Below are 27,750 nucleotides of genomic sequence, written 5' to 3'. Positions count from 1 at the left end.
ATTACAAACTGCAGTTAATTAAAAGGATCACTAATCCCATTATGATTCTCAGTAGCAGTGATCCAAATATGGAAATTAATTTTGCTGGAACACTGTATCTTTGATAACATTAAATCTTTTCATAAAATAAGATATACTACTACTACTACTACTATTACTGTTGTTGTCTTAGTTTATAACTTTACACATTTCTTTCTCATTTACCTATGCTAACATTCTTATTAAAAGTAAAACATAATATTTTATAATTTGACTTAAACTATAAATTTTAACATAATATTTTATAGTTTGATATAAAAATAAAATAATATTATAAAATATATCATTTTTAAATAAAAGTACTTATCCAATAGTCATTAGCATGTTTACTTTCTGCATTCATTTTTAATCAGTATACACTTATTATAACTGCATATCACCTTAAAATAACAACAAACATGTAATATCTATATCTATATCTATATCTATCTATCTATCTACCTATCTATCTATACAGTATTTACATTGTTCATCATGTAATTGATTCACTTTCTAACAGTGTTGACTAAAATAATGCCAAAGAACAAATTCACCCTCTTGAAATTACATTTAATGCTTCTATAGTCCTCTAATGAAGGCAGTGCTCACAATGGATTTGTATATGACATAATATCTCACATGCATTTAGGCCAATACATGTTTTTAAATATTAATTAATTTATTTTATTTATATGAGTACATTATCCCTATCTTCAGACACACCAGAAAGGGCACTGAATCCTGTTACAGATGGTTGTGAGCCACCATGTGGTTGCAGGAATAGAACTTGGGATCTTTGGAAAATGCAGTGAAGACACTTGAGCCATTTTCTGGCACCACCAATAACTGTTAATAATAAAAGTTAGCAACCCTCACTTCTCTTTAGATTACATAACAATGAGGTTTCTGGTTCATTTCCATGATAACAAAACAAAGCATCCATAGTCAGGCTGTGGCTTCATTGCTTTTCCCCTGGGGTGCTGGAGGATTGATCCTAGGGCCTTGGATTATTAGCTTTGCTTATTTATTTAATTGTAACTTTGGCATTTACAACCATAGGTAAGTTTCTTTTTGATGTAATTTTATTTTGGATGGCAAGTTTTGTTATTTTTCAAAAATAAACTGTGAAACTCCCCATATTAACTTTCTTTCTTAAATATCTTAAAATTTTAAGACTTTATCATCAAAATGTGAATAATATAGCTATCCTCCATTCTAGTAACTACATTACACACACACACACACACACACACACACACACACACACACTCTTCAGCTAGATACTAAGATCAGTGGTTCACTGGTGGTGTGATTTTTTTTTTTGCTTATTTTGTGTGTGTGTGTGTGTGTGTGTGTGTGTTGAGAGAGAGAGAGAGAGAGAGAGAGAGAGAGAGAGAGAGAGAGAGAGAGAGAGAGTCTAACCTAATGAGAAGTTGCTACTTTGAACACTAGTAGGTTCTGGGTAATCCTGGATCTTTGATCTTTTTCAGACTGAGCACAGAGAGAAATGGGAGGCTGAGGTTGAGAACAATGTTTCTTAAAATCATGATAGCAGATAAGCAGATATTGGAGTCAACCAGGAACATTGTGGACCTGCGAAGTATTGGGGTTACCTGGTACCCATTGGGAGAAGATCTATGAGTGCTGGACACAGTAACTAAGACTTTGAACAAATCTCAATTTTCTGTCTCTTCCCTGAAGATAGACACAGGGAGACTTCCCTCCCTCCACATAAAGTTTCAAACTTTTCAGATCCCTGGAAAATGTTCCATATCTCAGAATGACTGATAAAACGCAAATGCCACATTTAAAAATAATTAAACAGTTTCTGTAGCATTTTCCCATTTTTTATGCCCCTCCCTCCCTCTCTTCTAAGGATTATCTATACCAGTTGTTTGTATATTATCTTTGTTAGAAGGTGAATAAAACTGAGTTTGTATGTGATTAGAATTTGACTTTTTTCACTACTGAATACATGCTAACTTTCTTTTATGTTTGGCAACTCTTTATACTTAAAGTAGTGTTTTTAGATGTTTATTCACTTGTACACATGCATGCATACACACACACATCTACACAATAAGCCTCCAAGAACATTTCCAAAAGGTGGTGGGAGCTTATAAGAGTCAAGTGATCAGGAAGTTTTCTGTGAGATGGTATTTTTCTAGAAATGGCAGTAAAGTTCTCAAAAGACAGATTGCCTAAAATAAACCTGAAAATGACAACATTATTTGAGATACCAATGTAGAAGGGTAAACTCTTGCAAGACACACTCCTAGATACAGAGCTATAGGTTTCTGAGAGAATCAGTATTATCCAGTGATGGGCCCTATAAATTTCATATATATATATATATATATATATATATATATATATATATATATATGTGTGTGTGTGTGTGTGTGTGTGTGTGTGTGTGTGTGTGTGTGTGATATGAATTGACCTTAGTCTTCATAATTATGTAAATGGTAAATTATAATATATGCTTAGCACCCAGTCTATCATATTTGTGCATTTAGATAAAGTACTCTACCATCTATCCAAACTTAAAGAGTTTACAATTCTATACCTGAATTATGTTCTGATTTTAGTTTGTATTACCATCTGAAAACCATCTTTCTAGGTCTATATCACATCTCTCAATGTTAAACAAGTTAAGTTTGCTTATTAGATTATAACTAATCTTTAACCCTGTCAAAAACCTGAGAATGAATTAAATACTACCTGGGAATTTAAGAAGCACAAAAAAAGAGCTTCTAAATTTTTTTAAAAAATTTAGAGACAGCTGATTACCTGGACAGCCCCTAATTTTTTTTATAACTTTGGAGCTTCTCTCTTTAGGCTTCTGGCTCAGAACCACCTGACAGACCTTGAAATGAAGCAGGAACTTTGAAGGACGATCATACCCTGACTTGGCAGAGCTTAGCAGTCTACTATCTCAGATCTGTCTATTTTGGACAGTATTTTGTCTGCAGATGATATTGGCAATTTCTGTCCAGTGACTATCTTGCCAATGAAGTTACATTAAAAGTCATATTCTGTAGTTTTTATGACTTGTATGTTTTTAAGACTTTCTATGTAAAGTATATCTGAACTTTTAAATGTACTATTTCTTGCCATTTCTATTTGAGTGAATTGTAAACACTTTACTACAATTGAATCAAAACCTAGCATAACCATAAGTTTGCTATCTGGCTCTTAACAGATGTTGCTAATTACCCTAAATAGTTTGTAATAGTAGCTATTAGAAAGACTGGGTCAAAGCCTTGTTTTCTTAAATGAATTGCATAGGCACAAGGCCTATCTAAGAATAACAATATTGATTTCAAATTTTGTATCAACATATAGATCTATACCAATGAAAATCTTAATCCTATATCAATATATAAATTCTGTACCAATGTAAGAAATTATAATTTGAGTTTGTATCATTTATAAAGATTTTAATCATTGTAAGATTATGGCTTTATAGTACTTGTTTTAAGAATAAATTTGATAACCTATCTCTATTGTCTATTTCTCTCATTTCTATGATACTATTAAATCTTCCCTTTTACCTTCCATCCCCCTTTTCTTTACTTACTTGTTCAGGCATTGTATGTTTTCTTTTACAACATCCAATGGCATTTTGAGGTTTTTGCGTTGCATAGATCTGCTGAATATCATGCCTGTATCTTAGGATCTGCATGTGTTCTCAGCCTATCTGGTAGAATTGCTGTACTAAGTATATTTGTGGAATTAGCATAATACCAGGACTCCAGCTAACAGACACCCTGGATTCTGGCACCCATTTGACTCAGGGATGTCAGTGTCACAGGCATTATTTAGCAGTCTTTAGCATTGCATTTGATTCCAGAAAACCTTAGTTTTGATTTAAACATCTTTTCATTCTCTTCCTCTTTATTTTTATCAATTTTAATCTATTTATGAGCTGGATTACATTTATTGATTTTTATATTTGTTCACCAGCCATCTATGAAAAAATTATAATATAAGCCTCCAAAATACAAGGGAGGAAATGGTCACATGCAAGGCACTAAACAAACCAATGAAAAGACATAACAACTTTGGTCATGTAGGAGAAAGACCATACAGAGTTATCACGATATGGTATATAAAATCTTTAGATTTAAAAAAGTGTAGAGAGAATAAGAAACTATGTTATGCATTTAGAGAAAAATTAGACACATAAGTAAATATACAAGTCTTCCGAAATTATGCATAGGTGGGACTGTTTGACCACTGGGGCAGTGCCTCATCATGTTCTGGGAACCATACTGAATAAAATGCAGAATGTGAGGTAGACAAATGTTTATATATCTGTGTTTTCTGCCTTTTGGTGCAATCTCACCAGTGTATGGAAAACTCTTATTCAGACTTACTCTTTCCTCTGAGACTTTTCTGCCATGAGAGCCTATACCTCCAAAGTGTCAGCCAAGATAAACCCTTGCTTAAAGTTGGGCTTCTTGCTGCACGTTATCACAAGAAAACAAGTAACTATAGAGAGAACTACTACCAAAGTTACTGTTGTGATAAATGCAACTGTGGAATTCTTACAACCTGTGGAACTGATTTATAGGAGGAATGTGATACATTTCAGCTCCATGCTACAAAAGCCCTAAAGTACTGCAAGCAGAAATCAATGGGCCATATGCCAGGAACTTGAAAGATGAAAGTGCTGGCAAAAACACATAGTGAAAGCATTGCTGAAGTGGTTTAAGAGTAGAGTAAATACTCTATAGAGACATGACCTGGGAGCCATTCATATTTTATTCTGGTCAAGAATCTGTCTTCATTTGACCAATGTCCAGAGAAATGGAGCACAATGAACACAGAATTGACAGATCTACTTCTTTAGTGAAAGAAATATCTTAAAGCATCAAAACCAGACTGCAGCATGGTTGTTACTCTGCCCTCTTATTCAAATCTATAGCAGACAGGGGAGATAGCAGGAAAAAAGAGCAAAATGCTAAGTAAAATGTGAGATTTCTTGCTGAAAAAATTTTAAATAATTTTATTATAGCACAGTACAGAAAACAAAGCATCTTTAATTATGAAAGACCATGTTCATTCCCTGCACTGGGGCAACAAGTAAGGTACCAGAGGGGAAAACCCACCCACTAAAGATCCAACCTGTGTAAACTCAAATTTATGTGGTAGCAGAATTGAAAACATCACAAAAAGGCTCCCTGCTGAAAAATGATGCCTAGAAAGATGATTATTGCACCTTTAACCACCAAGACATGCAAAATCCTAGAGCTCTAGTCTAAGGAGAGGTTAAGGAAGGCTCCATTCAAGCTGGCTGCAGAGCTTGTCAGCCATGTCCACATAGAGGGTTTACCAGTCTTATTTCACTGTTCCAGGGATGATTGGGTTCCTTGGAAGGAGGACAAGGAGAGCTACTCTCCGAAGCTGTGAAGATTGAACTTAAGTTTAATAGAGACCCTAAAGTGTTAGAGAGGCTAGGCTTATGGGAGTTACACTGAGAAAAGCTGCAATTACAGAAAGCCAGCTGAAGAGCTACGCTACAAGTGCTTCAACAGGCAGAGCTGTAGATCGTATCTTGGGTATTTGGAGCTTTTGAGCTGATATCCACTTATCAGTGAGTGCATAGCATGTGAATTCTTTATTATTGGGCTACCTCACTCAGGATGATATTTTCTAGTTCCATCCATTTGCCTCAGAATTTCATGAAGTTATGTTTTAACAGCTGAGTAGTATTCCTCTGTGTAAATGTACCACATTTTCTGTATCCATTCCTCTGTTGAAGGACATTGGGTTCTTCACAGCTTCTGGCTATTATAAATAAGATTGCTATGAACATAGTGGAGCATGTGTCCTTGTTATATCTTGGAGGCATATGTCCCTCTAGTATATGTTATATATTTGGATATATACCCAGGAGTGTTATAGCTGAATCCTCAAGATACAATTTACAGGCCGCATGAAGCTCAAGAAGAAGGAAGACCAAAGTGTGGATGTCCTTCTTAGAAGGGGAAACAAAATACTCACAGGAGGAAATAGACAAAGTATTGAGCAGAGATTGAAGAAAAGGCCATCAGGGACTGTCACACCTAGGGATCCATTCCATATACAGTAACCAAATCCAGACAGTATTGTGGATGCCAAGAAGTACATGCTGGCAGAAGCCTGATATAGCTGTCTCCTGAGAGGCTCTGCCAGAGCCTGACAAATACAGAGGCAGTTGCTTGTAGCCAACCATTGGACTGAGAACGGGTTTTCCAATGGAGGAGTTACAGAAAGGACTGAAGGAGTTGAAGGGGTTTGCAACCCCATAGAAAGAACAGCAATATCAACCAACCATACAATACAGACCTCCCAGGAACTAAACTATCAAGCAAAGAGTATACAGGGAGCAACCCATGGCTCCAGCCACATATGTGGCAGAGGCCTTGTTGGGCATCAATGAGAGGAGAGGTCCTTGGTCCTGTGAATATTGATGCACCAGTGTAGGGGAATGCCAGGGAGGCACAAGGGAGTGGGTGGGTGTGTGGGGGAGCACCCTTATAGAAGAAGGGAGATGGGGGAATGGGGTGGGAGGTTTTGGAGGGGAAACTGGGAAAGGGATTACATTTGAAATATAAAGAAAAAATATCCAATAAAAAAAGAAAGAAGCAGAGCTGGAATGGCTAGACAACCTTACAATTTAGAGCACATATGAAGGAATCATGAGTTAGATACCAGACACTGAGTGCAATATTTGATGTTCACAGCTGGTTATTATTCTTACTCCAATCTGATCATTCCTTACTATGACTCCACTGCCACATTTTCTAAGGGGCCCGTGTGTCCTGTACCATTGTTTATGTGAATTATGCAATTATTTTTAAATCCAGGAGATCACAGTTAATAAATTGCAGTGAGTCTCTGAAAAGGCCTTTAAACATTGTTGGAACTACCAAAGAGTAAGGTGACATGATGTTGGACTGAATGCATTCTATATTAGGTGATGATGGATATAGCCTGGAGAGGCAAGGGTGGGGGGAATGTATGATTTAAAGAGATGACTCACATGTCAAGATGACAAGGGATGAAGTTTTGATGGTTAAGTCTTTTTCATAAACTAAATGGAATCTAAAATCACTTGTGTGGAAAGGACTCCTGGCATGCTTGTGTGGTGTTTCTTTATTAGGTTTCTTTTTCTGGGAACGCCTGTGAAGGAGTATGAAGATTTGAATAATTGAAGTGATAAGGCCTGTCCATGGTGTGGGCATCATTTTTTTTTCATGTGCTGAGATCTCTGACTGAATAGAAAGGCAAAAGCGAACAGAACACAAGAACCCCTGGCTTTGTGCTTCCAAACAATGGATGGAATATAACAAGGAACATCAATTCCTGCTGCAGTGACTTGCTATATTCGATTGTGCATTGCAATGCAAAAAATAAGACCCTTCTCCCTTAAGTAGCTTTTTTTTTGTCCAGACAGTTTTGTCAAAGGCAAATAAAACATATAACTATACATGAGAATGTTTTTATATTCATATAATCTTCACAGTTGCCTGTTATATAAGCTTAGGAGTCCAACAGCTGATTGATGGATGAAGGGAAGGTGTTATGCATATAATAGGTTATTTTAGTCTTCTGTAAAGAATATGAAATCATGATTCAGGGACATGGAAACAACTGGATATTATCATACTGAGTAAATTACTCAGATTCTAGAAGACAAGAATTATCCATGTCTTCTCTCATGACTGTAAAGTGTGATTCCTACAATTTTAATAGGTATATAAAATTCCATATGCAAATGAAATAGAAGTGAAAATGTCTATGAGAAGGAAGAAGATTAGCAGGAAGAGAAAGCAGGGTATGAGGGTGTTGGTCAAAGTACATACTATAATAATGTAAATATCTTTATGAAGCACAACACTCACTGTATACAATAACATATGCCAATGGTTTTCAAGTCATATACATATCTAATAACTGCCATTATTCATACTAGTAAGACTAGAAACATTCAAAATATACACTAGTTGATTTGAGGGACCAATGATATGCTATATATGATTACCTAGCAATAGAAAGGAAAAGTGCATTAATACAACTTAAGCTGGTTATATTTAGCTTCAAAATTAGGCTAAATGATGAACTATCATGAGGAAGACGATGTAACTCATGATGTCTTTCTTTTGAAATGTTGGTGAAATATAAATATTGGAGGCAGGAGAGGATCTATTAGAGATTTGTGTTTGGAAAGGAATTTGTAGCTGGGTACCAGAGTGCTTATGTAGTTGATAAAACATTAGAGACTCAGAGAAAATTTCTTTAAGTCATTAAGTGATTTAATGTTCATCAAAGGATTGAGTTTAATTATATATGAATTATTAACCCAAAAAGTTGCCAACTTTACACTTCTCACCTAAATGAATGTATAGTAAGACTTCAAAATAGGATCAAATATACTATATTTTTCTTGCAATTAATAATGACAATGGTGTTACTATCATTTAAAATTTGGTAATTATAGGAATCCAAGGCCCATACCTAAACATAGTAAAAAGCCATATACAGCAAACCAGTGGCTAACATTAAACTAAATGGAGAGAAACTTGAAGCAATCCCACCAAAATCAGGGACTAGACAAGGCTGCCTCTCTCTCCCTACTTATTCAATATAGTTCTTGAAGTTCTAGCCAGAGCAATCAGACAACAAAAGGAGGTCAAGGGGATACAGATCGAAAAGAAGAAGTCAAAACCTATGGTCACTTGATTTTTTGACAAAAAGAGCCAAAACCATCCAATGGAAAAAGATAGCATTTTCAGCAAATGGTGCTGGTTCAACTGAGGTCAACATGTAGAAGAATGCAGATCGATCCATGCTTATCACCCTGTACAAAGCTTAAGTCCAAGTGGATCAAGGACCTCCACATCAAACCAGACACACTCAAACTAATAGAAGAAAAACTAGGGAAGCATCTGGAACACATGGGCACTGGAAAATTTCCTGAACAAAACACCAATGGCTTATGCTCTAAGATCAAGAATCGACAAATGGGATCTCATAAAACTGCAAAGCTTCTGTAAGGCAAAGGACACTGTGGTTAGGACAAAACAGCAACCAACAGATTGGGAAAAGATCTTTACCAATCCTACAACAGATAGAGGCCTTATATCCAAAATATACAAAGAACTCAAAAAGTTAGACTGCAGGGAGACAAATAACCCTATTAAAAAATGGGGTTCAGAGCTAAACAAAGAATTCACAGCTGAGGAATGCCGAATGGCTGAGAAACACCTAAAGAAATGTTCAACATCTTTAGTCATCAGGGAAATGCAAATCAAAACAACCCTGAGATTTCACCTCACACCAGTGAGAATGGCTAAGATCAAAAACTCAGGTGACAGCAAATGCTGGCGAGGATGCGGAGAAAGAGGAACACTCCTCCATTGTTGGTGGGGTTGCAGACTGGTACAACCATTCTGGAAATCAGTCTGGAGGTTTCTCAGAAAATTGACATTGAACTGCCTGAGGATCCAGCTATACCTCTCTTGGGCATATACCCAAAAGATGCCCCAACATATAAAAAAGACACGTGCTCCACTATGTTCATCGAGCCTTATTTATAATAGCCAGAAGCTGGAAAGAACCCAGATGCCCTTCAACAGAGGAATGGATACAGAAAATGTGGTACATCTACACAATGGAATATTACTCAGCTATCAAAAACAACGACTTTATGAAATTGTGAGGCAAATGGTTGGAACTGGAAAATATCATTCTGAGTGAGCTAACCCAATCACAGAAAGACATACATGGTATGCACTCACTGATAAGTGGCTATTAGCCCAAATGCTTGAATTACCCTAGTTGCCTAGAACAAATGAAACTCAAGACGGATGATCAAAATGTGAAGGCTTCGCTCCTTCTTTAAAAGGGGAACAAGAATACCCTTGGCAGGGAAGAGAGAGGCAAAGATTAAAACAGAGACTGAAGGAACACCCATTCAGAGCCTGCCCCACATGTGGCCCATACATATAGAGCCACCCAATTAGACAAGATGGATGAAGCAAAGAAGTGCAGACCGACAGGAGCCGGATGTAGATCGATCCTGAGAGACACAGCCAAAATACAGCAAATACAGAGGCGAATGCCAGCAGCAAACCACTGAACTGAGAACGGGACCTCCGTTGAAGGAATCAGAGAATGAACTGGAAGAGCTTGAAGGGGCTTGAGACCCCATATGTACAACAATGCCAAGCAACCAGAGCTTCCAGGGACTAAGCCACTACCTAAAGACTATACATGGACTGACCCTGGACTCTGACCTCATAGGTAGCAATGAATATCCTAGTAAGAGCACCAGTGGAAGGGGAAGCCCTGGGTCCTGCTAAGACTGAACCCCCAGTGAACTAGACTGTCGGGGGAGGGCGGCAATGGGGGAGGGGTGGGGAGGGAACACCCATAAAGAAGGGGGAGGGAAGGATGTTTGCCCGAAACCGGAAAGGGAATAACACTCGAAATGTACATAAGAAATACTCAAGTTAATAAAAAAAAAAATAAAAATAAAAAAAATAAAGTGTAAATAAAAAAATTCCAATTAAAAAAAATTTGGTAATTATTAATGTCAATATCTCAAGTTTTATATATGTAATTATATGCATAATTTATATGTGTAATAGGAACAACAGCATAAGGGTAAATTAATAGGTATTCTGATGAGAAATTCAATCAAGTAATATTTAATTTTATATATATTTATATTAATATAACTATTAATATAAGAGAATGAGCCTATGCTTTTTATAAAGTATTAGTGCATATACCAGAAAACTATTTACATGGATTTGAATTAAAAAAAGTGAAATCTAATACTATTAATAACTTATTTTAATCTTTCTAATGGTTGGCTATAGATGTATAAAATGTGAACATTTTAAGGATTCTATTTCATTTAATTTTTGACAAACACTAATTTTCTGTATTTATAGGATTTTAAGAGAAATGAATTATTCACTTCATTTATTAAGAACTTGACTATAGTAGCAGCTATTTCATAGATTTTTAGTTGGATATTATAAAATTTGTATGATAGATATAAAAATCAGCTACATTTTTCTTTCCTTATAAAGGCGAGCATTTAATTGGGGTTGGTTTATAGTTTCAGATGTTCAGTCTATTATCATCATGGATGGAGGCATGGCAGTGTGCAGGCAGACACAGTGTTCTTCTATAAGTGTGTTCCCCTCCCCAACAACCCCCCCACCTGCCATATCTTGAGACTAGAATACAGACTTTTGACCCAGATCTTGAGTAATAGTGAGCATGAAAAACTTTAAGCCATGTAAAATGCCATACAACTTTAATCCCAGGAGACAAAGACGAGCAAATCTCTGAATCCAAGGCCAGGCTGGTCTAGATGAAGTATGAATCCAGGGATGGTTCTACCTGCCTTTAATCCCAGCATTCAGATACAGAGACATGCAGATCTCTGAGTTCAAGGTCAATCTACAGAGCAAGTTCCAGGACAGCCAAACCTAGGCAATGAAGGATGTAATATATTAAGATTGTAATAGAATCATGTTCCAGCACCAGTAAGCTGCAGAACTCTGAAGTTTCAGCTATGTGGATCTGGCTTAAGAGTCAAAAATAGAGAGGACTACTGCTACTGGGTCAATTATGCTGGTTAATTAGAGCTAAGAAATTAGCAGTAATTAAGAAGAGATGAGCATCACTGAAGTGAAATCTTCTGGCAAGGGTTTTCTGAGAGTACAAGGAAGCTGTGTTTCAGAGATAGTCAAGGTTGTACCTAGTACTGCAGCTGGATTGGTAATGGTAAGAATCACCCAGGTGGTACTGGTTTTGAGGGCATTAAAGTGTCATGAAAAGCAGCTGAGGCTGGGCACTGTGAGAGGCCAGGGTAGGCCATTGGTGAAGGTGCACCACAGCCCATGACTGAAAGGGTCATGCAAACAAGTCGAGTCTTGGCACCATGAAGGGATCCTTTGAGAGGCTATTGGTGAAATCTATTTGCAGTGGAAGACTCCAGTGAGTGCGAGATGCCAGTTGTGTGGAGTGATTACCAATAATGGCAGCAGCACTGGAGTAGAGTCAACCAGAGCCTAGAGTGTTACAGAGGGAAGTGCAGGGGAAGGGACCCAAGCCCTTTGGAGGAACTCAAAAAGTCATGAGTGTATCTGGACACTGGAACAAGAAGTTGTAAAGGGGAAGGTACCTTAGATACTCCAAGTATGAGTCATGCTGGGTATGACTGATGCTAGAGCCATCCGACAACTGCCAAGGGAAGCTATTAATAGGGAGTGGAACCAGCCAAAGAGAAAGAATTGCGTTCCAGGCAATCAAGATGAAAGGAGTCGGAAATCTGGAGAGCTTTCGCATCAGACATAGAGATGCCCAGTTCATAGTTTCCCAGGCTGATTTTGATCTTGTTTGGTCCAGTATTTCCTCCCTCTGACATTTTGGAATGGTATCGCATACCCTGCCATGTTGAAGGTGTGCGATCTGCTCTTTCGCTTTTGATGTTATAAGACATTTTACATATTTTCATGAAGTATTCTAATCCTCAGCAAAGTATACACATGCTATCAATCATTCTAAGTTCGATTTGGTAACAGAAACAGTCAATCCAGAAGTGATAAATTTCCTTTGTATAAGACATAAAATTTATCAGTTACTGATAGTCTCCCTTTAAATCTACTCTTAAGTCATAGTATGCATCAGAACAGGTATTTCTGAGTAAGAGAGATGGGTCAGCATTTAAGAGCACTAGGTGCTCTTCTAGAGGACCTGGCTTTAATCTGCAGTACCTCACATCATGGCTCCTAAACATCCATAAATACAGCTCACTGCAGCATACAATACCTTCTTCTGCCCTCCATGGGTACCAGGCATACACAGCAGTACACAGATACACAGGCAGGGAGAACACACTTGGATATAAATGTAAGTAAATAAATTTTGAAGGAAAAAAGTAACATTCCTAACAGAATGTTAACATAAATTGTTTATAATCAATAAAATTTCATAGGTTAAGACATTTTATTGAATATTTAAGACAACCAAAAAGGATAAGATTTAGTGGCAAATCTTACCACGCCAATGGAAAAGTAGTTGTTGATGATGCTGTAAGGCACAGGGTCTCCTTTCTCATCTTTGTCGTTGGGGGTGACTTCAAACTTCCACCTGTCCAACATGATTTCTGTGCTGCTTTCAATGTCTTTTAGGATCTTCATAAGATTTTCACCTTCATAACCTAATGAAGAAATGTTACAGGAAGAAAGCATATAAACCAATTAAAGGGAGTTACACTTCTATGTGTTTGCTCTTTTGTATGAATTATTCTGAAGCCAACTAGTCCATTTTAATGATAAATTTAATGTAAACTAAGAATCAACAACTTGTACCAAAATACTGAACTTAGTTTTCATTTGCAACAAATATTTCTTTTTTGTGGTATAAATCCTCACTTTACCCAACTGTCAAAAACAATTCTACTATGTATCTTTTCACACTTTGGTATCAATACATTAAAATGTGATTAATTATAATCTGCAATTCTATGCTACTGAAGCATGCCTTTATAAAAGAATGCCACATTCCACCTCATTGTTGAAGTCTCAAATTGAATTGTCATGTTAGACTTTCCATCTGTGCCTGTTCTTCATGTTTCCTTCTAGCGACAAAGAGAAACATTAAGAAAATAAGCTGTTCATTTTTGGCACATTTCGTTCTGTTTTATAATTTATCTACTCTTAGTGCACCCATGCTTTCTGGATAGCTGTTTGTTGAATTTTCAACATGGTTACAACTCAGAGAACACTCTTTTGGGAAGCCACCTTTCAACATAAACCATCAGAGATGCCTGACTTTTGTAGCCTTCAGCCCCTGTGCTCAGAGCTGCTCTTTCTTAGAATGAGTACAAGTGCATTATATTTGTCTGTTCATTGGTTTCTGTTTTTCTCATCACTAAGGCTTCCTTTGCTAAAGTGCTAAATCCATGCTTCAATGAATTAGCTCTGGATGATCAATGTGCTATGACCGATGGTCAATCCCCAAGTTGATTTGCTATTATATTCTCTTGTATTTATCTGTGAGTGTTTGCCATCCATCCAGTTAGGACTGTAGACTAACCCAGGAAATGTTAATGTGCTTGTTTCTTAACCTCCCTCCAGATTAGCTTACTCACCACCCCAATATCAGATTTGCTCTGAGGAGTAAATTAGATATGCATAAGTAGTTCTTAGTATATGCACCTTAAACATATGGAATAGAACATTCTTAACAACATAATACTAGTAATCATGGGGCAAATTACATTTTCGAGCAGACAAAAGCAATGCATACATATGCAGGCAGTGCTACAGTGAAGGGGAGAAGCCAAGGTAAACCTAGGGTAAACCTAGTGAAGGTCCTCAGGCTATGAGGTTCCACGTTCAGAAGCTGATGATCAGGGAATTAGCAGGATCACACATTAAACTACAAAACAGATAAAAAAATATGTAACAGAATCTATAAAAACTGAGAAGCGTAGGTGTCCAGGGTACAAGCAGTCCAACAACATGCAGCGGAACTAACAGATAGCAGACTTCTCCCAAGGTAAATCACTCAAGCTCACACCTTTAACATCAGAGAGGATGTGGACCTAAGAAAGGACCTGGAGTTGACACAAGGAAAGGTACCTGGCACATAGCTCCCATAACATATTGTGGAAACTGTGTTATGAGGAAGAGACTGATGATGATCCTGAGTTAGATGCCCAGGTACACAGCATTCTACAACAGTAGTAGCAGGCTCAAATTGTGCCACGGCTGTCTAATGATAGCGTGGAGAAGCACAGAGTTTGTATAGGAAAAAAGTATTGGAGAATGAAAACAAAATATAGGAGTTAGCTAAATCAGGACAGGTCATTGACTAGTTTGAAAAAAATAAACAGATTATGCAAGAGGTTTGAATCCAAAGCATTGAGTTGTATCATAGAATGGCAAAAAAAAAAAAAATACTATGCCAAAGGCATAGAAACTATTTTAAGTAGTAGAAGAACATTTTCAGGGTTGGGGATTTAGCTCAGTGGTAGAGTGCTTGCCTAGCAAGCACAAGGCCCTGGGTTCGGTCCCCAGCTCTGAAAAGAAGAAGAAGAAAAAAAAGAACATTTTCAAACATAGAGAAGTAGATGTTCATATATGCTCAAGAAGCATATAGAAGATGAAATATGTCTAAAATGAAACTACCCATAGCATTTTATATTAAAACACTAAAAAGGCTGAAGGAAAAGCTATTAGGAAAACGTATTTAAAGCTGCAGAAAGTAAGGGTAAGTCACTTCTTAATGTAGTTCCACAGAGTAATATCTAATTCAGTAATAGACACTTTTTTTGAAATTTTTTTATTAGATATATTTTCTTTACTTACATTTCAAATGTTATTCCCCTTCCCGGTTTCCTGTCCATAAGCTCCGATCCCCTTACCTCTGCCTCCCCCATACATCCTCCTTACTGCCCCCCCATTTTCCCCTACCCTGGGGGTCCAGCTTTGGCAGGACCGAGGGCTTCCCCTTCCACTGGTGCCCCAACAAAGCTATTCTCTGCTACATATGCAGTTGGAGCCCTGGGTCAGTCCATGTATAGACTTTCAGTAGTGGTTTAGTCACTGGAAGCTGTGGTTGGTTAGCATTGTTGTTCTTATGGGGTTGCAAGCTCCTTCAAGTCTTTCAATTCTTCCCTTAATTCCCCAAAAGGGAGCCCTGTTCTCAGTTCTGTGGTTTGCTGCTAGCATTGACCTCTGTATTGGACATGCTCTGGATGTGTCTCTCAAGAGAGATCTATATCCGGTCCCTTTCAGCATGCATTTTTTAGCTTCATCAATCTTATCTAATTTTGGTGGCTGTATATATATGGGTCACATGTGCGGTAGGCTCTGAATAGACATTCCTTGAGTCACTGCTCTAAACTTTGATTCCATATCCCCTCCTATGGATATATTTTCCTCCTTTTAAGAAGGAGTGGGAGCATTTGCATTTTGGTCATCCTTCTACTTGAGTTTCCTGTGGTCTGCAGATTGCATCTTGGGTAATTCCAGCTTTTTGGCTAGTATCCACTTATCAATGAGTGCATACCATGTGTGTTTTTCTGTGATTGGGTTACCTCACTCAGGATGGTATTTTCCATTTGCCTATGAATTCCATGAGTAATTGTTTTTGATAGCTGAGTAGTACTCCATTGTATAGATGTACCACATTTTTTTGAATCCATTCCTCTGTTGAAGGGAATCTGGGTTCTTTCCAGCTTCTGGCTATTATAAATAAGGCTGCTATGAACATAGTGGAGTACGTGGCTTTGTTGTATGTTAGAGCATCTTTTGGGTATATGCCCAGGAGTGGTATAGCTGGGTCCTCAGGTAGTGGAATGTCCAATTTTCTGAGGATCCTGCAGACTGATTTCCAGAGTGGTTGTACCAGTCTGCAATCCCACCAACAATGGAGGAGTGTTCCTCTTTCTCCACATCTTCGCTACTATCTGCTGTTACCTGAGTTTTTTATCTTAGCCATCCTGACTGTTGTGACATGGAATTTCAGGGTTGTTTTGATTTGCATTTTCTTGATGACTAAGGATGTTGAACATTTCTTTAGGTGCTTTTTGGCCATTTGATAATACTCAGCTTAGAATGTTTTGTTTAACTCTGTACCCAATTTTTTAATACGGTTATTTGGCTCTCTGCAGTATAACTTTTTGAGTTCTTTGTATATTTTGGATATTAGTTCTCTATCACATGTAGGGTTGGTAAAGATCTTTTCCCAATCTCTCGATTGACATTTTGTCCTAATGATAGTGTCTTTTGCCTTAGAGAAGTTTTGCAGTTTTATGAGGTCCCATTTGTTGATTCTAGATCTTAGAGCATAAGCTATTGGTGTTTTGTTCAGGATATTTTCCCCAGTGCCCATGTGTAAAAGACTATTCCCCATTTATTCTTCTATTAGTTTGAGTGTATTTGGTTTGATGTGGAGGTCCTTGATCCACTTGGACTTGAGCTTTGTACAGGGTGATAAGCATGCATCAATCTGCATTCTTCTACATGCTGACCTCCAGTTGAACCAGCACCATTTGCTGAAAATGTTATCTTTATTTTCCATTGGATGGTTTTGGCTCCTTTGTCAAAAATCAAGTGACCATAGGTGTACGGGTTCATTTCTGGGTCTTCGATTCTTTTGCACTGTCTGTCTGTCTGTCTCTGTACTAATACCATAGAGTTTTTAATCACTATTGCTCTGTAATACTGCTTGAAGTCAGGGATGGTGAGTCCCCCAGAAGTTCTTTTATTGTTGAGTGTAGTTTTCACTATCCTAGTTATTTTTATTCTAAATGAATGTGCAAATTGCTTTTTCTATCTCTATAAAGAATTGAGTAGGAATTTTGATGAAGATTTTATTGAATCTGTGGATTGCTTTTGGCAAAATGTCCATCTTTACTCTATTGATCCTGCCAATCCATGAGCATAGATTTTTCTACCTGCTGAGATCTTCCACAATTTCTTTCTTCAGAGACTTGAAGGTCCTGTCATACAGAACTTTCACTTGCTTGGTTAAAGTCACACCAAGATATTTTATACTATTTGGGACTATTGGGAAGGGTGTCATTTCCTTAATTTCTTTCTCAACCTATTTATCCTTTGAGTAGATGAAGGCTACTGATTAGTTTGTGTTAATTTTATACCCCAACATTCAGGTTAAGTAGTTCTCTGGTGGAAATTTTGGAGTTACTTAAGTACACTATTATATTATCTGCAAATTGTGATATTTTGATTTCTTCCCTTCCAATTTGTATCCATTTGACCTCCATTCACTGTCTGATTGCTCTGGCTAGGATTTCGAGTACTATATTGAATAAGTAGGGAGAGAGTGGGCAGCCTTGTCTAGTCCCTGATTTTAGTGGGATTGCTTCAAGTTTCTCTCCATTTAGTTTGATGTTAGCTACTGTACTGCTGTACATTGCTTTTACTATGTTTAGATATGGGCCTTGAATTCCTGATCTTTCCAGGACTTTTATCATGAAGGGGTTTGAAATTTGTCAAACGTTTTCTCAGCATCTAATGAAATGATCATCTGGTTCTTATCTTTGAGTTTGTTTATATAGTGAATTATATTGATGGATTTTCATATATTAAACCATCCCTTCATGCCTGGGATGAAGCCTACTTAATCATGATGGATGATCATTTCGATGTGTTCTTGGATTCGGTTTGCAAGAATTTTATTGAGTATTTTTGCATTTGCATCAATATTAATAAGGGAAATTCTTTCTTTGTTGGATCTTTTTGTGGTTTCAGTATAGGAGTAATTGTGGCTTCATAGAAGGAATTTGTAGTGCTCCGTCTGTTTCCATTTTGTGGAATAGTTTGGACAGTATTGGTATGAGGTCTTCTATGAAGGTCTGGTAGGTAGAATTCTGCACTAAACCCATCGAGTTGTGTTTTTTTTGTTTTTTTGTTTTTTTCTTTTTTTGAGGGATTTTTAATAAGTGCTTCTATTCCTTTATGAGTTATGGGATTGTTTAGATGGTTTATTTGTTCATGATTTAACTTTGGTACCTGGTATCTGTCTAGAAAATTGTCCAGATTTTCCAGTTTTGTTGAATATAGGCTTTTGTAGTAGGATCTGATGATTTTTTTTAAATTTCTTCAGATTCTGTTGTTATGTCTTCATTTTCATATCTGATTTTGTTAATTTTGGTACATTCTCTGTGACCTCTGCTTAGTCTGGCTAAGGGTTTTTCTATCTTGTTGATTTTCTCAAAGAACCAGCTCCTAGTTTTGTTAATTCTTTGTATAGTCCTTTTCATTTCTACTTGGTTGATTTCATCCCTGATTTTTGATAATTTCCTGACTTCTACTCCTCTTGTGTTCATTTATTTCTTTTTGTTCTAGATCTTTTAGGTATGCTGTCAAGCTGCTGATATGTGCTCTCTCCTGTTTCTTTTTGTAGGCACTCAGAGCTCTGACTTTTCTTCTTAGTACTGTTTTCATTGTGTCCCAAAAGTTTGGGAATGTTGTATTTTCATTTTCATTAAATTCTAAGAAGTCTTTAATTTCCTTCTTTATTTCTTCCTTGACCAAGTTGTCATTGAATAGAGCATTGTTCAACTTCCATGTATATGTGGGCTTTCTGTCATTACTGTTGTTATTGAAGACTAGTCTTTGTGCATGGTTATCTGATAGAATGCATGGGATTATTTCTATCTTCCTGTATCTGTTGACGCCTGTTTTCTGACCTATTATATGGTCAATTTTGGAGAAGGTTCCATGAGGTGCTGAGAAGAAGTTATATCCTTTTGATTTAGGATAGAATGTTCTCTAAATATCTGTTAAATCCATTTGGTTCATATCTTCTGTTAGTTTCTCTATGTCTCTGTTTAATTTCTGTTTCCATGATCTGTCCATTGATAAGAGAGGGGTGTTGAAATCTCCTACTATTTTTATGTGAGGTACAATGTGTGCTTTGAGCTTTAGTAAGGTTTCTTTTATGAATGTAGATTCCCTTGCATTTGGAGCATAGATATTTAGGATTGAGAGGTCATCTTGGTGGATTTTTCCTTTGATGAATATGAAGTGTCCTTCCTTATCTTTTTTAATGACTTTTGGCTTAAAGTTTATTTTATTTGATAATACAATGGCAACTCCAGATTGTTTCTTCACGCCATTTGCTTGGAAAGTTGTTTTCCAGCCATTTACTCTGTGGTAATATCTGTCTTTGTCTCTGAGGTGTGCTTCCTGCATGCAGCAAAATGCTGGGTACTCTTTATGTGTCCAGTCTGTTAGTCTATGTCTTTTTATTGGGGAATTGAGTCCATTGATGTTGAGAGATGTTAAGGGATAGTGATTGTTGCTTCCTGCTATTTTCATTGTTAGAGGTGAAATTATGTTTGTTTGTCTCTCGCTTGGTTTCATTGCAAGAAAATTTTATTCTGCAATAGAAACTTTTAAGGACAGAAGGAATAGAATGATTTCTCTCAAGTTCTGATATAACAAACTTCTAAGCTAGAGAATTATACCCAACAAAACTATCTACTAATTTATGGCTTTACATCTAGTAATAATTTGATGAAAAGATTATAAAACCCTATACAAATTCATAACAAGAAAAGTTACATGTATGAAATTAGAAGAGGTAAAATATGATAGCAAAGTTGTCAGTGAATCTTGGAAGATTCTAAAACAAAGCCTTAAAATTTTTACTTCTCTAAAACAAATGATGTAATGATATGGATGAATGAATTACTTGCTGCACATGAGAAACCAAAATTAAACCAGGATAAATAATCTGAAAAGATGCATAAGTAATAATGATATTAAAATAGTAATGAAAACTCTATATGAATGTACACACACACACGAGAGTGGGAACATGTACACACACACATGATAGGGAAGAGGCAGAGAACAGAGAGACACAGAAAATGAGAGTCAGAGAAAAGTCTAATAAAATAAAAATAAAGAAAATACTTGAGAATAAAGCTAGTCAATAAAATAAGATAAAATAAGAGTAAAATAAATTTGAGGTTTGTTGTATAGGAAGGAATTCATGCCTAATATAGAGACAGCTTAAGACCATACCTTGGAAGGTCATGGCCCAGTAAACTTATTACTATTGCTTTGCTAAACAGACATTTCAATTGCCTTCAAAACAGAAAACTGAGCAGAGAAAGGTTTAAGCAGTGAGGTATTATGGGAAGGAAGAAATGTAGAAGCTGAGAAAAGAGTTAACCAAAATGATGGTCTACAAAGTATTCGTACAGAAACATGGTGCTTTACAATTTCACCTAAAATATAAAATTAGAGGGATAGTTAAACATGTGTCACATGAAAGGAGAGAGGAGATCACACTAGGGGTTTAAGTAGAGATGGGGCAAATAAGATAATAAAGAGAAGGATACAGGGTCAATCATGCAAAGTTAGGGATATATAATAGCACATGGAAATCTACTGGTTCGTATATAAATTAAAATATCTTTTAGTTAAAAAAATAAAAAAAGCTTGAAAGGAAATACTTGCACTGGTGTACAATGAACTCCCAAAAGACCTGACTTACAAAATGAAAATCTCACTTCTGGGGAGTTGGTTACCTCCTCAGTTACTGTTCAGGCAAGGCTCAGATGTTCCCTAAACAGCATACACTATTGATAATTGTTCTCAGTCGCCTGACATAATTAGTAAATTTAAGGTATGTAAGACGCTGCTGAAAACAACACATTTTTTTGGGATTACTAGACATAAAGAAATAAATTTTGAACTGACACAGCAAATGTCATCTCTTTTGGATCATTGTTCTAATGCCAGAGGGGTCTGTGCAAGACAGACTGAAAAAAAATGGAAAGAATTCAATAATATGACTTAGCCATGTGCCCTGCATGATATAATACTGACCTGTCTGACAGGATGTACTCACTGATGCAGAATCAGAACTGTTAGGGAGGCAACGAACTGCATTCTGGTTAAATTAGAGGCTTGTTGTATAGGTGGGAATTCATGCTTCATATGGAAGACACATCAAACGTCCATAACTGGAAAGGTCATGGCCCAGGACATTTTTTCTCTTGTTTCGCTAAACACACATGGCAAGTTGTCCTCAAAGCACTTACATTTATCCCCACAGTTTGGTGCTGCCCTCACCATGGTTGACAAAGCTTTGTTTTGTAGTGCCTCTTATTAATGCAGAGACTCATGCACAGTCAGAGCACTGAGAATGGGTGACTATGAGTGCAACAATGAAATATTTATATTCACTTTCCCCTCGCTCAGGATACAGGAAATATTGTGAGAGAAGGGTAGAAAGAACTGAAAAGCAGGAGAACAGTATAGTGATGTGAAATATCTCCTGGATACGGTATACCTGCGGCACTCATGAACCTCCACCAGTTCATTACCTGCAGAATGAGCCTTTCAAACTAGCATCATTGATGGGGAGAGTTGCTCAGAAGGCAGGTACGCCAGGCTTTTGTCAACTGACGGCAGTTGGAGCAGAGATAGTCATTTTCTTTGGGAATGTGGCCATTGATAGGTGGTCCATTCTCTACTGGATGGTTAGTACACCTATGCACAGACTAGCAGGACTATCGAGAGTATATAATGGTGAAGGGGGCATGGTTGGGGAATGTCGTCAGGAAGCACTGAAAGACAGTAGTGAAGGGTGAACATGATCAACATACTTGTACTAAATTCTCAAAGAGTAAGTAACACTATTTTTAAAATTAACATTTTGGGGGGCTGAAGAGATGGTTTAGTGGTTTAGAGTACTGACTGCTCTTCCAGAGGTCCTGAGTTCAATTCCTAGTAACAATATGGTACCTCACAACCATCTCTAATGGGATCAGTTGCCCTCTTCTGGTGTGTCTCTACAGTATACACATATACATAAAATAAACAAATAAATCTTTTTAAAAATGTTAATATTTGTGTGTAAAATAATCTCTGTATCTCTGACTTGTTCTGTTGCATACATAACCACACTCACTCAGGCAAGTATGTTATTTCTTCCAAAAATGATAGCCTGAGTTGAAACATTTTGGGTAGCTTCTGTCTCCAACTTTTGACCTTTAGTTTACTAATTTGTTTAACAAGAAATTGTCAGAAGCTGTGAACAGTGGTTACATCTAATACATATGCATTACTTGAAGAACTCATTATGATAAAAGAAAAAGGAAGAGACATCATCCAAGACAGCATTGGCTAAAGGAGAATGCATTGCATTTGAGATTGACATGTTCAACCTCTAACAGCAGAGATTCCAATGCTAGAGCCCATCATAACTCACATGCTAGATTTTTTAAAAAGTGCTTTTAAATAAATGAAGCAAAGATTAGAATAAATAATAACTACAGGGAAAAGACTGAGTATTATCTTAAAATGTATTGTGTAATGTATAATTTTAAAGTATAAAAATTAATAATATGCTTAGAACAAGTAGCTAGCAAATCAAAGAATAGTTTAAACTAAAATATTATGTAAGGAACATCCTGTAAGACTATTCCAAGCTCACCAAGCCTAATGTCCATCTCCTAAGAACTGAGTGCTTTGAAAACTCCATCAGGCTTCTCTTTGTTTTTGTTTTAACATTTAAGATATACTTTATTTTTATTAGTTATTTTATTTATTTTTCTTTTTTATTGGATTTTTTGATTTACCTTTCAAGTGTTATCTCCTTTCCTGAGGTCCCATTCATAAACCTTCTATCCCTTCCCCCCTCTCCCTTCTTCTATAAGGGTGTCTCCCCTCCCCAATCACCCATCCCTTTCCGTCTCCCCTCCCTGGCATACCCCTACACTGTACTGGGCAGGATCCAGCCTTGTCAGTCCTCCCATTGGTGCCCAACTAGGCCATCCTCTGCTACATATGAAGCTGGAGCCATGGGTTGCTCAGCTCCTTGGGTAATCTTTGGTTGGTGGTTTAGTCCCTGGAGGGTCTGGTTCACTGATATTGCTGTTTTTTTCCTATGGGATTACAAATCCCTTCAGTTCCTTCATTATTTCCCCTAACTCTTTTAGCCATTTCAACACTAGAAACAGTCGCCTTCACGATAGCCAAGCACCTGGTAAGATGAGAACTCCTTAGGAAGGCCTTGTTGATCATCTAGCTAATGGTAGTACTTCTGTATAACTCATTCTTCCATAGCACTGTGCTTTGTTGAATGTAATATATATCATTCTCCACAGATTTATAGTCCACATGGTTTATAGAAGATTTAGTTTCTAAAAGGATAAGAGACACTAATTTATTTCCTCTCTAGTTGGCCAGAATATAAGTAAGCACTTTGAGAATTCAACTCTAATCTCATCTTTGTCTTATGATGCAACCCCCATTTCATCCATCAATGATAATCATTTATGTGGTTTTATATAAATATAACCCAAATAAACATTGATTTTTAAATTTAATTCACTTGGCAGCTTGAAAACCAAAAATAATAAATTAACATTTCAAAGATCAAAACATTTTTTAAAACAAATCAAATGTATACCTCAGACTGTGAATGCAGTTGTACTATGTCACACCGATAGCTTCCTTCTCTTTAATCAATACACATGGATGAAAACTGGTGAACAGAGGCATCTGGTAATGTGTATTTCTTTATCTTTGACAGTCACATGGTCTTTCACTGATTATTTATAATATCCTTTTACTATAATACATGTTTGAAAATGCAAAATAGAACATGTGGTACTTTTAATTCAGCTTCCAATTCCATTTATATAAGATACAACAGAGAAATAGGTATGTATGCAACAAAAGTTTTCAACTGTTCCAAATCCAGTTACTTGGGAGGTTTTTATTTTGACTTTTTTCCAAATGATCTATTGTCTGCCTGAGCTCTATCCCAAGGGATTTCTCTTCAGCATATTCAGGGTAGGGTCAACCATTTTATTTTTAACAACCTCCCTAAGGGCCTCTGATTCACAATGTTTTCGGAGACTGTTTCAAATATCTTAAAGTATATTTAGATGCAAAAATATTTAGAATTTAATGATTGTTTCCTTAGTATAATCTTCAGTTGGCTGGCAATCATTGGGTAGCTATAATGATTCAGCCAAGTCCTTTAGAGACTACCCTGAATTATTGTCTCCATGTGTACTATGCTCGATCCTCCATTCTACTGTAAGTTGCATAAGACAAGCTTCTAACCACTTCTGAGTCCTTGGAGAGTGAACCTGGTCCCCTCTGCTTACAAAGTCCATACCAGGATGATGGAACATTAGTACTTACCTCCCTGTGAGTGAGGGCTTTTCCTTACAGGTATCAATTGACTTATTATTAGAAAGTATTAAGTATTACAGCCAACTTTGTGTACAACTAGAATTTCTATTATTTGCCCTTCTGTTTCTCTTATACACAAGTATAGAGCACAGTGGTTATCATAATGTAAACTCCAAATAACACTACTTAGTGTATTCATTCTTGGGAAAGTAACTAATCAATGTTTATTTTTCCAGTTTCAGGGTTGTTTTTTTTTTTTTTTAATTTTATCACATTGTTCATAATTTCAGTGTGTAGAAAATAGGTTTTGTTCAATATCTACTTATAACCTTTGAACATACTCCAATTTAGGCTTTGATAACCTTTATCTGCTTTCTAAAGTAAACATAATAGCAAATTAAGAGACTGAACATTGCTTTGAGTTCTTAATGCGTACATCTTATTTTCTACAGAAGACCAAGCCGGAGTTGTTTTGAAAACTTGTCTCCCCAAGTCCAAATCTGTATTTAATGTTTAATTAAAGCCTATCACCCAATCTAAACTTCTTCACCTATCTCTCCCTTCAAACTTTTGATTATTTTTAAGACACTTAGTAAGCATAAATCGCCTCTTACATTTTATACCCACATGATAACCATTACGCACTAAATGCAGTCTTCTCTTTTTCTAATGAATTCTATTGCAGCAGGCTTACCTCCACCCCACCGCAGGCATCTTGCTAGGTCATTGCCTGTTCCAAGAGGCAGGATAGCAACTGGAGGGTGCTTGACTACATTGGCCTTTTCTGTGGAATGAGACAATGGAAATAATGTTTTAACTCAAACTCATCAACATTGACCAACAAAGAAACTTACATTAAATAATTTCATAAAGTTCTTTTAATCCTTCACAAGTTGAATTTTATAAACACAACTACAAATGGCAGGGTTTTCTGCTGTGCTAACTGATATATTAGATAAATATATAGCACTCTTAAGGCAGTAATAAGTCCTTCCTAATTCATACAACAGGAAAGCTTTTTAAATATCTTGAATGAACTCAAAATTTGCCTTGTATGTATGTTCATGACTGTCTGGTGTGTGTGTGTGTGTGTGTGTGTGTGTGTGTGTGTGTGTGTGTGTGTGCGCATTTGTGTGTTTGTGCATGTGTCTCTGTGTGTATGTTTGTCTCTTTTTTACATAGCAATAAATATCAACAGTTAAATAGGTAGGTTATGTAAATTTCTTTTGCAGCATCAATTCCATGAACAGTTTAACATGGTTGATGACAGTTGAACTATGACAGTGAATGACTGTTAGGAATACTGTTTAACTCTTCCTATCCATAGTACTTCAATATTTCAAGGCAAATGAACAGTGCTTTCCTATTGGATGACCTGATAAGATCAGGTTTGTTCACTTACTGTTTATTTAGCTTGACCTTTAAGTCACAAAGTCCTTTAGGTTCCAAACAGTATAGATTTGTCACCAAAGTTCTGTATGATTTTATTTGAATCATCACATGTCAGAAGGAAACTCAAGAATGTATTTTTCTCTTTTTTTCCTAAGTTCATAATGTCAGTGCGTATGTTTGTGTGAATGTGTGTGTGTGGGGGGGTATGTCTCTGTTTGTGTGTGTGAGTGTGTGTAATTCTGTTTGTGCAATTGTATGTGTATGAATCAGTTGATGAGATAACTCATGGATACCAGTACAATACCACTAAATGTGGGGCATACAACAAGCCAAAAATTACAGTCTTCACTTTAAAATCCTTACACATGTTTAACTACTTATATACTTGCTCAGTAATTTTTATAATTCTAGAATTTTAGCATTTCCACAGGAATCATTTATAAATATTATATATCTTTTATTAGGATGCCAATAACAGAATTTTCAATGACTATTTTCATAAACTAGTAGTAGACTGACATTATTAGATTAATAGAAGTGTTGATGAGACTGTGTACTTTGTTTGACTAATGGCACTTAGGCAACTGGGGAGGGGAGCCCAGGCTGGGACTAATGCCTGCCACTCCCACCATGACATTTTCAATTTGAAATGTTTTTCAGTGCTAGCAAGACAGAATGTTCTGATCTTCATTTCTTTATAAGGGAAAAAAAGAAAGAAATTCTGTCAATTTGTTTGAATTAATACTTCTTTTGAAAGGACCTGTATCAAACAGAAATTACTCAATTCAAAGACTAAAAGTTTTTTAAAGTAAATATTTGTTTAAAATGTACCAGCTTCTAAATACCAATTTGTTCTATTTTTTTAAACTATTAATAAGTTCCAAGAAGGGGTACATCTGAAAAGAAAAACACAAAAATATTAAACACTCAAATTCATCAACCTTTAGATACTTATAGATACCTGATAGACAGAAAGATTGATAAAAAGAGCAAGAGCAGAACATAGGGCTACTAGTCTCAAGCAAGCCACGTTAAACACAAGTCTTCATTACCTATGCAGTCCAAAATCCAGCCCACAGTCCCATCTCCACCGCACGCTAACACTCTGAAGTCAGGGACATCGCGAAAAAAATGTAACCTGAAAAATAAGTATTTGATGGCACATTTTTTACATTTAGGACATTTAGGAGAACTTCCTCAATTTTTTAAATTTTTAGCCTATTCTCTAATAACTTGTACGTTTAACTTATGAAATGTTAAAATTTTGGTTGGTACCTTACATATCACTCAAATGCATGCTTGTGGATATACATGTATATATGTTAAAATTTATATATTCTGGGTTCTGTAAAGAATATAATTTTTATAAACAGCCAAATTCAAAATATATAATATTAAATTATAACACTCATTTTGATATCCTCCCAGATATAATGAAAACACACATAATCCATACTAGCATAGGCTACATAATTTCTTTAACAAGTATTGTCAATCAGCCATTGTTTTGAAAAAAATTATTTAGATATGATTACCATGTCAGTCAGTATAAATGTGTTCAACCCTTTTTATTCTCCACTGCACAGAAAAATTGTGCAGCCTGCAGTTAGGATTCTAGTTTTCA

At 36.4% G+C, this 27,750-nt stretch overlaps 1 protein-coding gene across 1 annotated transcript in view; it reads right to left on the bottom strand.

The window, feature by feature from the left end:
* The window catches only part of Dgkb (diacylglycerol kinase beta), a 714,793-nt gene that overhangs the window by 366,545 nt on the left and 320,498 nt on the right, over window positions 1-27,750 (bottom strand). The window contains exons 18-20 of the mRNA XM_032907661.1: window positions 27,179-27,264; window positions 25,429-25,518; window positions 13,092-13,252 (exon numbers count right to left, since the gene is read on the bottom strand). Of these exons, the coding sequence (XP_032763552.1) occupies window positions 13,092-13,252; window positions 25,429-25,518; window positions 27,179-27,264 (337 nt within the window). The remainder of the gene's footprint in view (window positions 1-13,091; window positions 13,253-25,428; window positions 25,519-27,178; window positions 27,265-27,750) is intronic.

This window comes from Rattus rattus, chromosome 7 (genome assembly GCF_011064425.1).
Source record: "Rattus rattus isolate New Zealand chromosome 7, Rrattus_CSIRO_v1, whole genome shotgun sequence".
Taxonomy (NCBI): Eukaryota; Metazoa; Chordata; class Mammalia; order Rodentia; family Muridae; genus Rattus; species Rattus rattus.
This window is presented reverse-complemented; position numbering and strand designations above follow the sequence as displayed.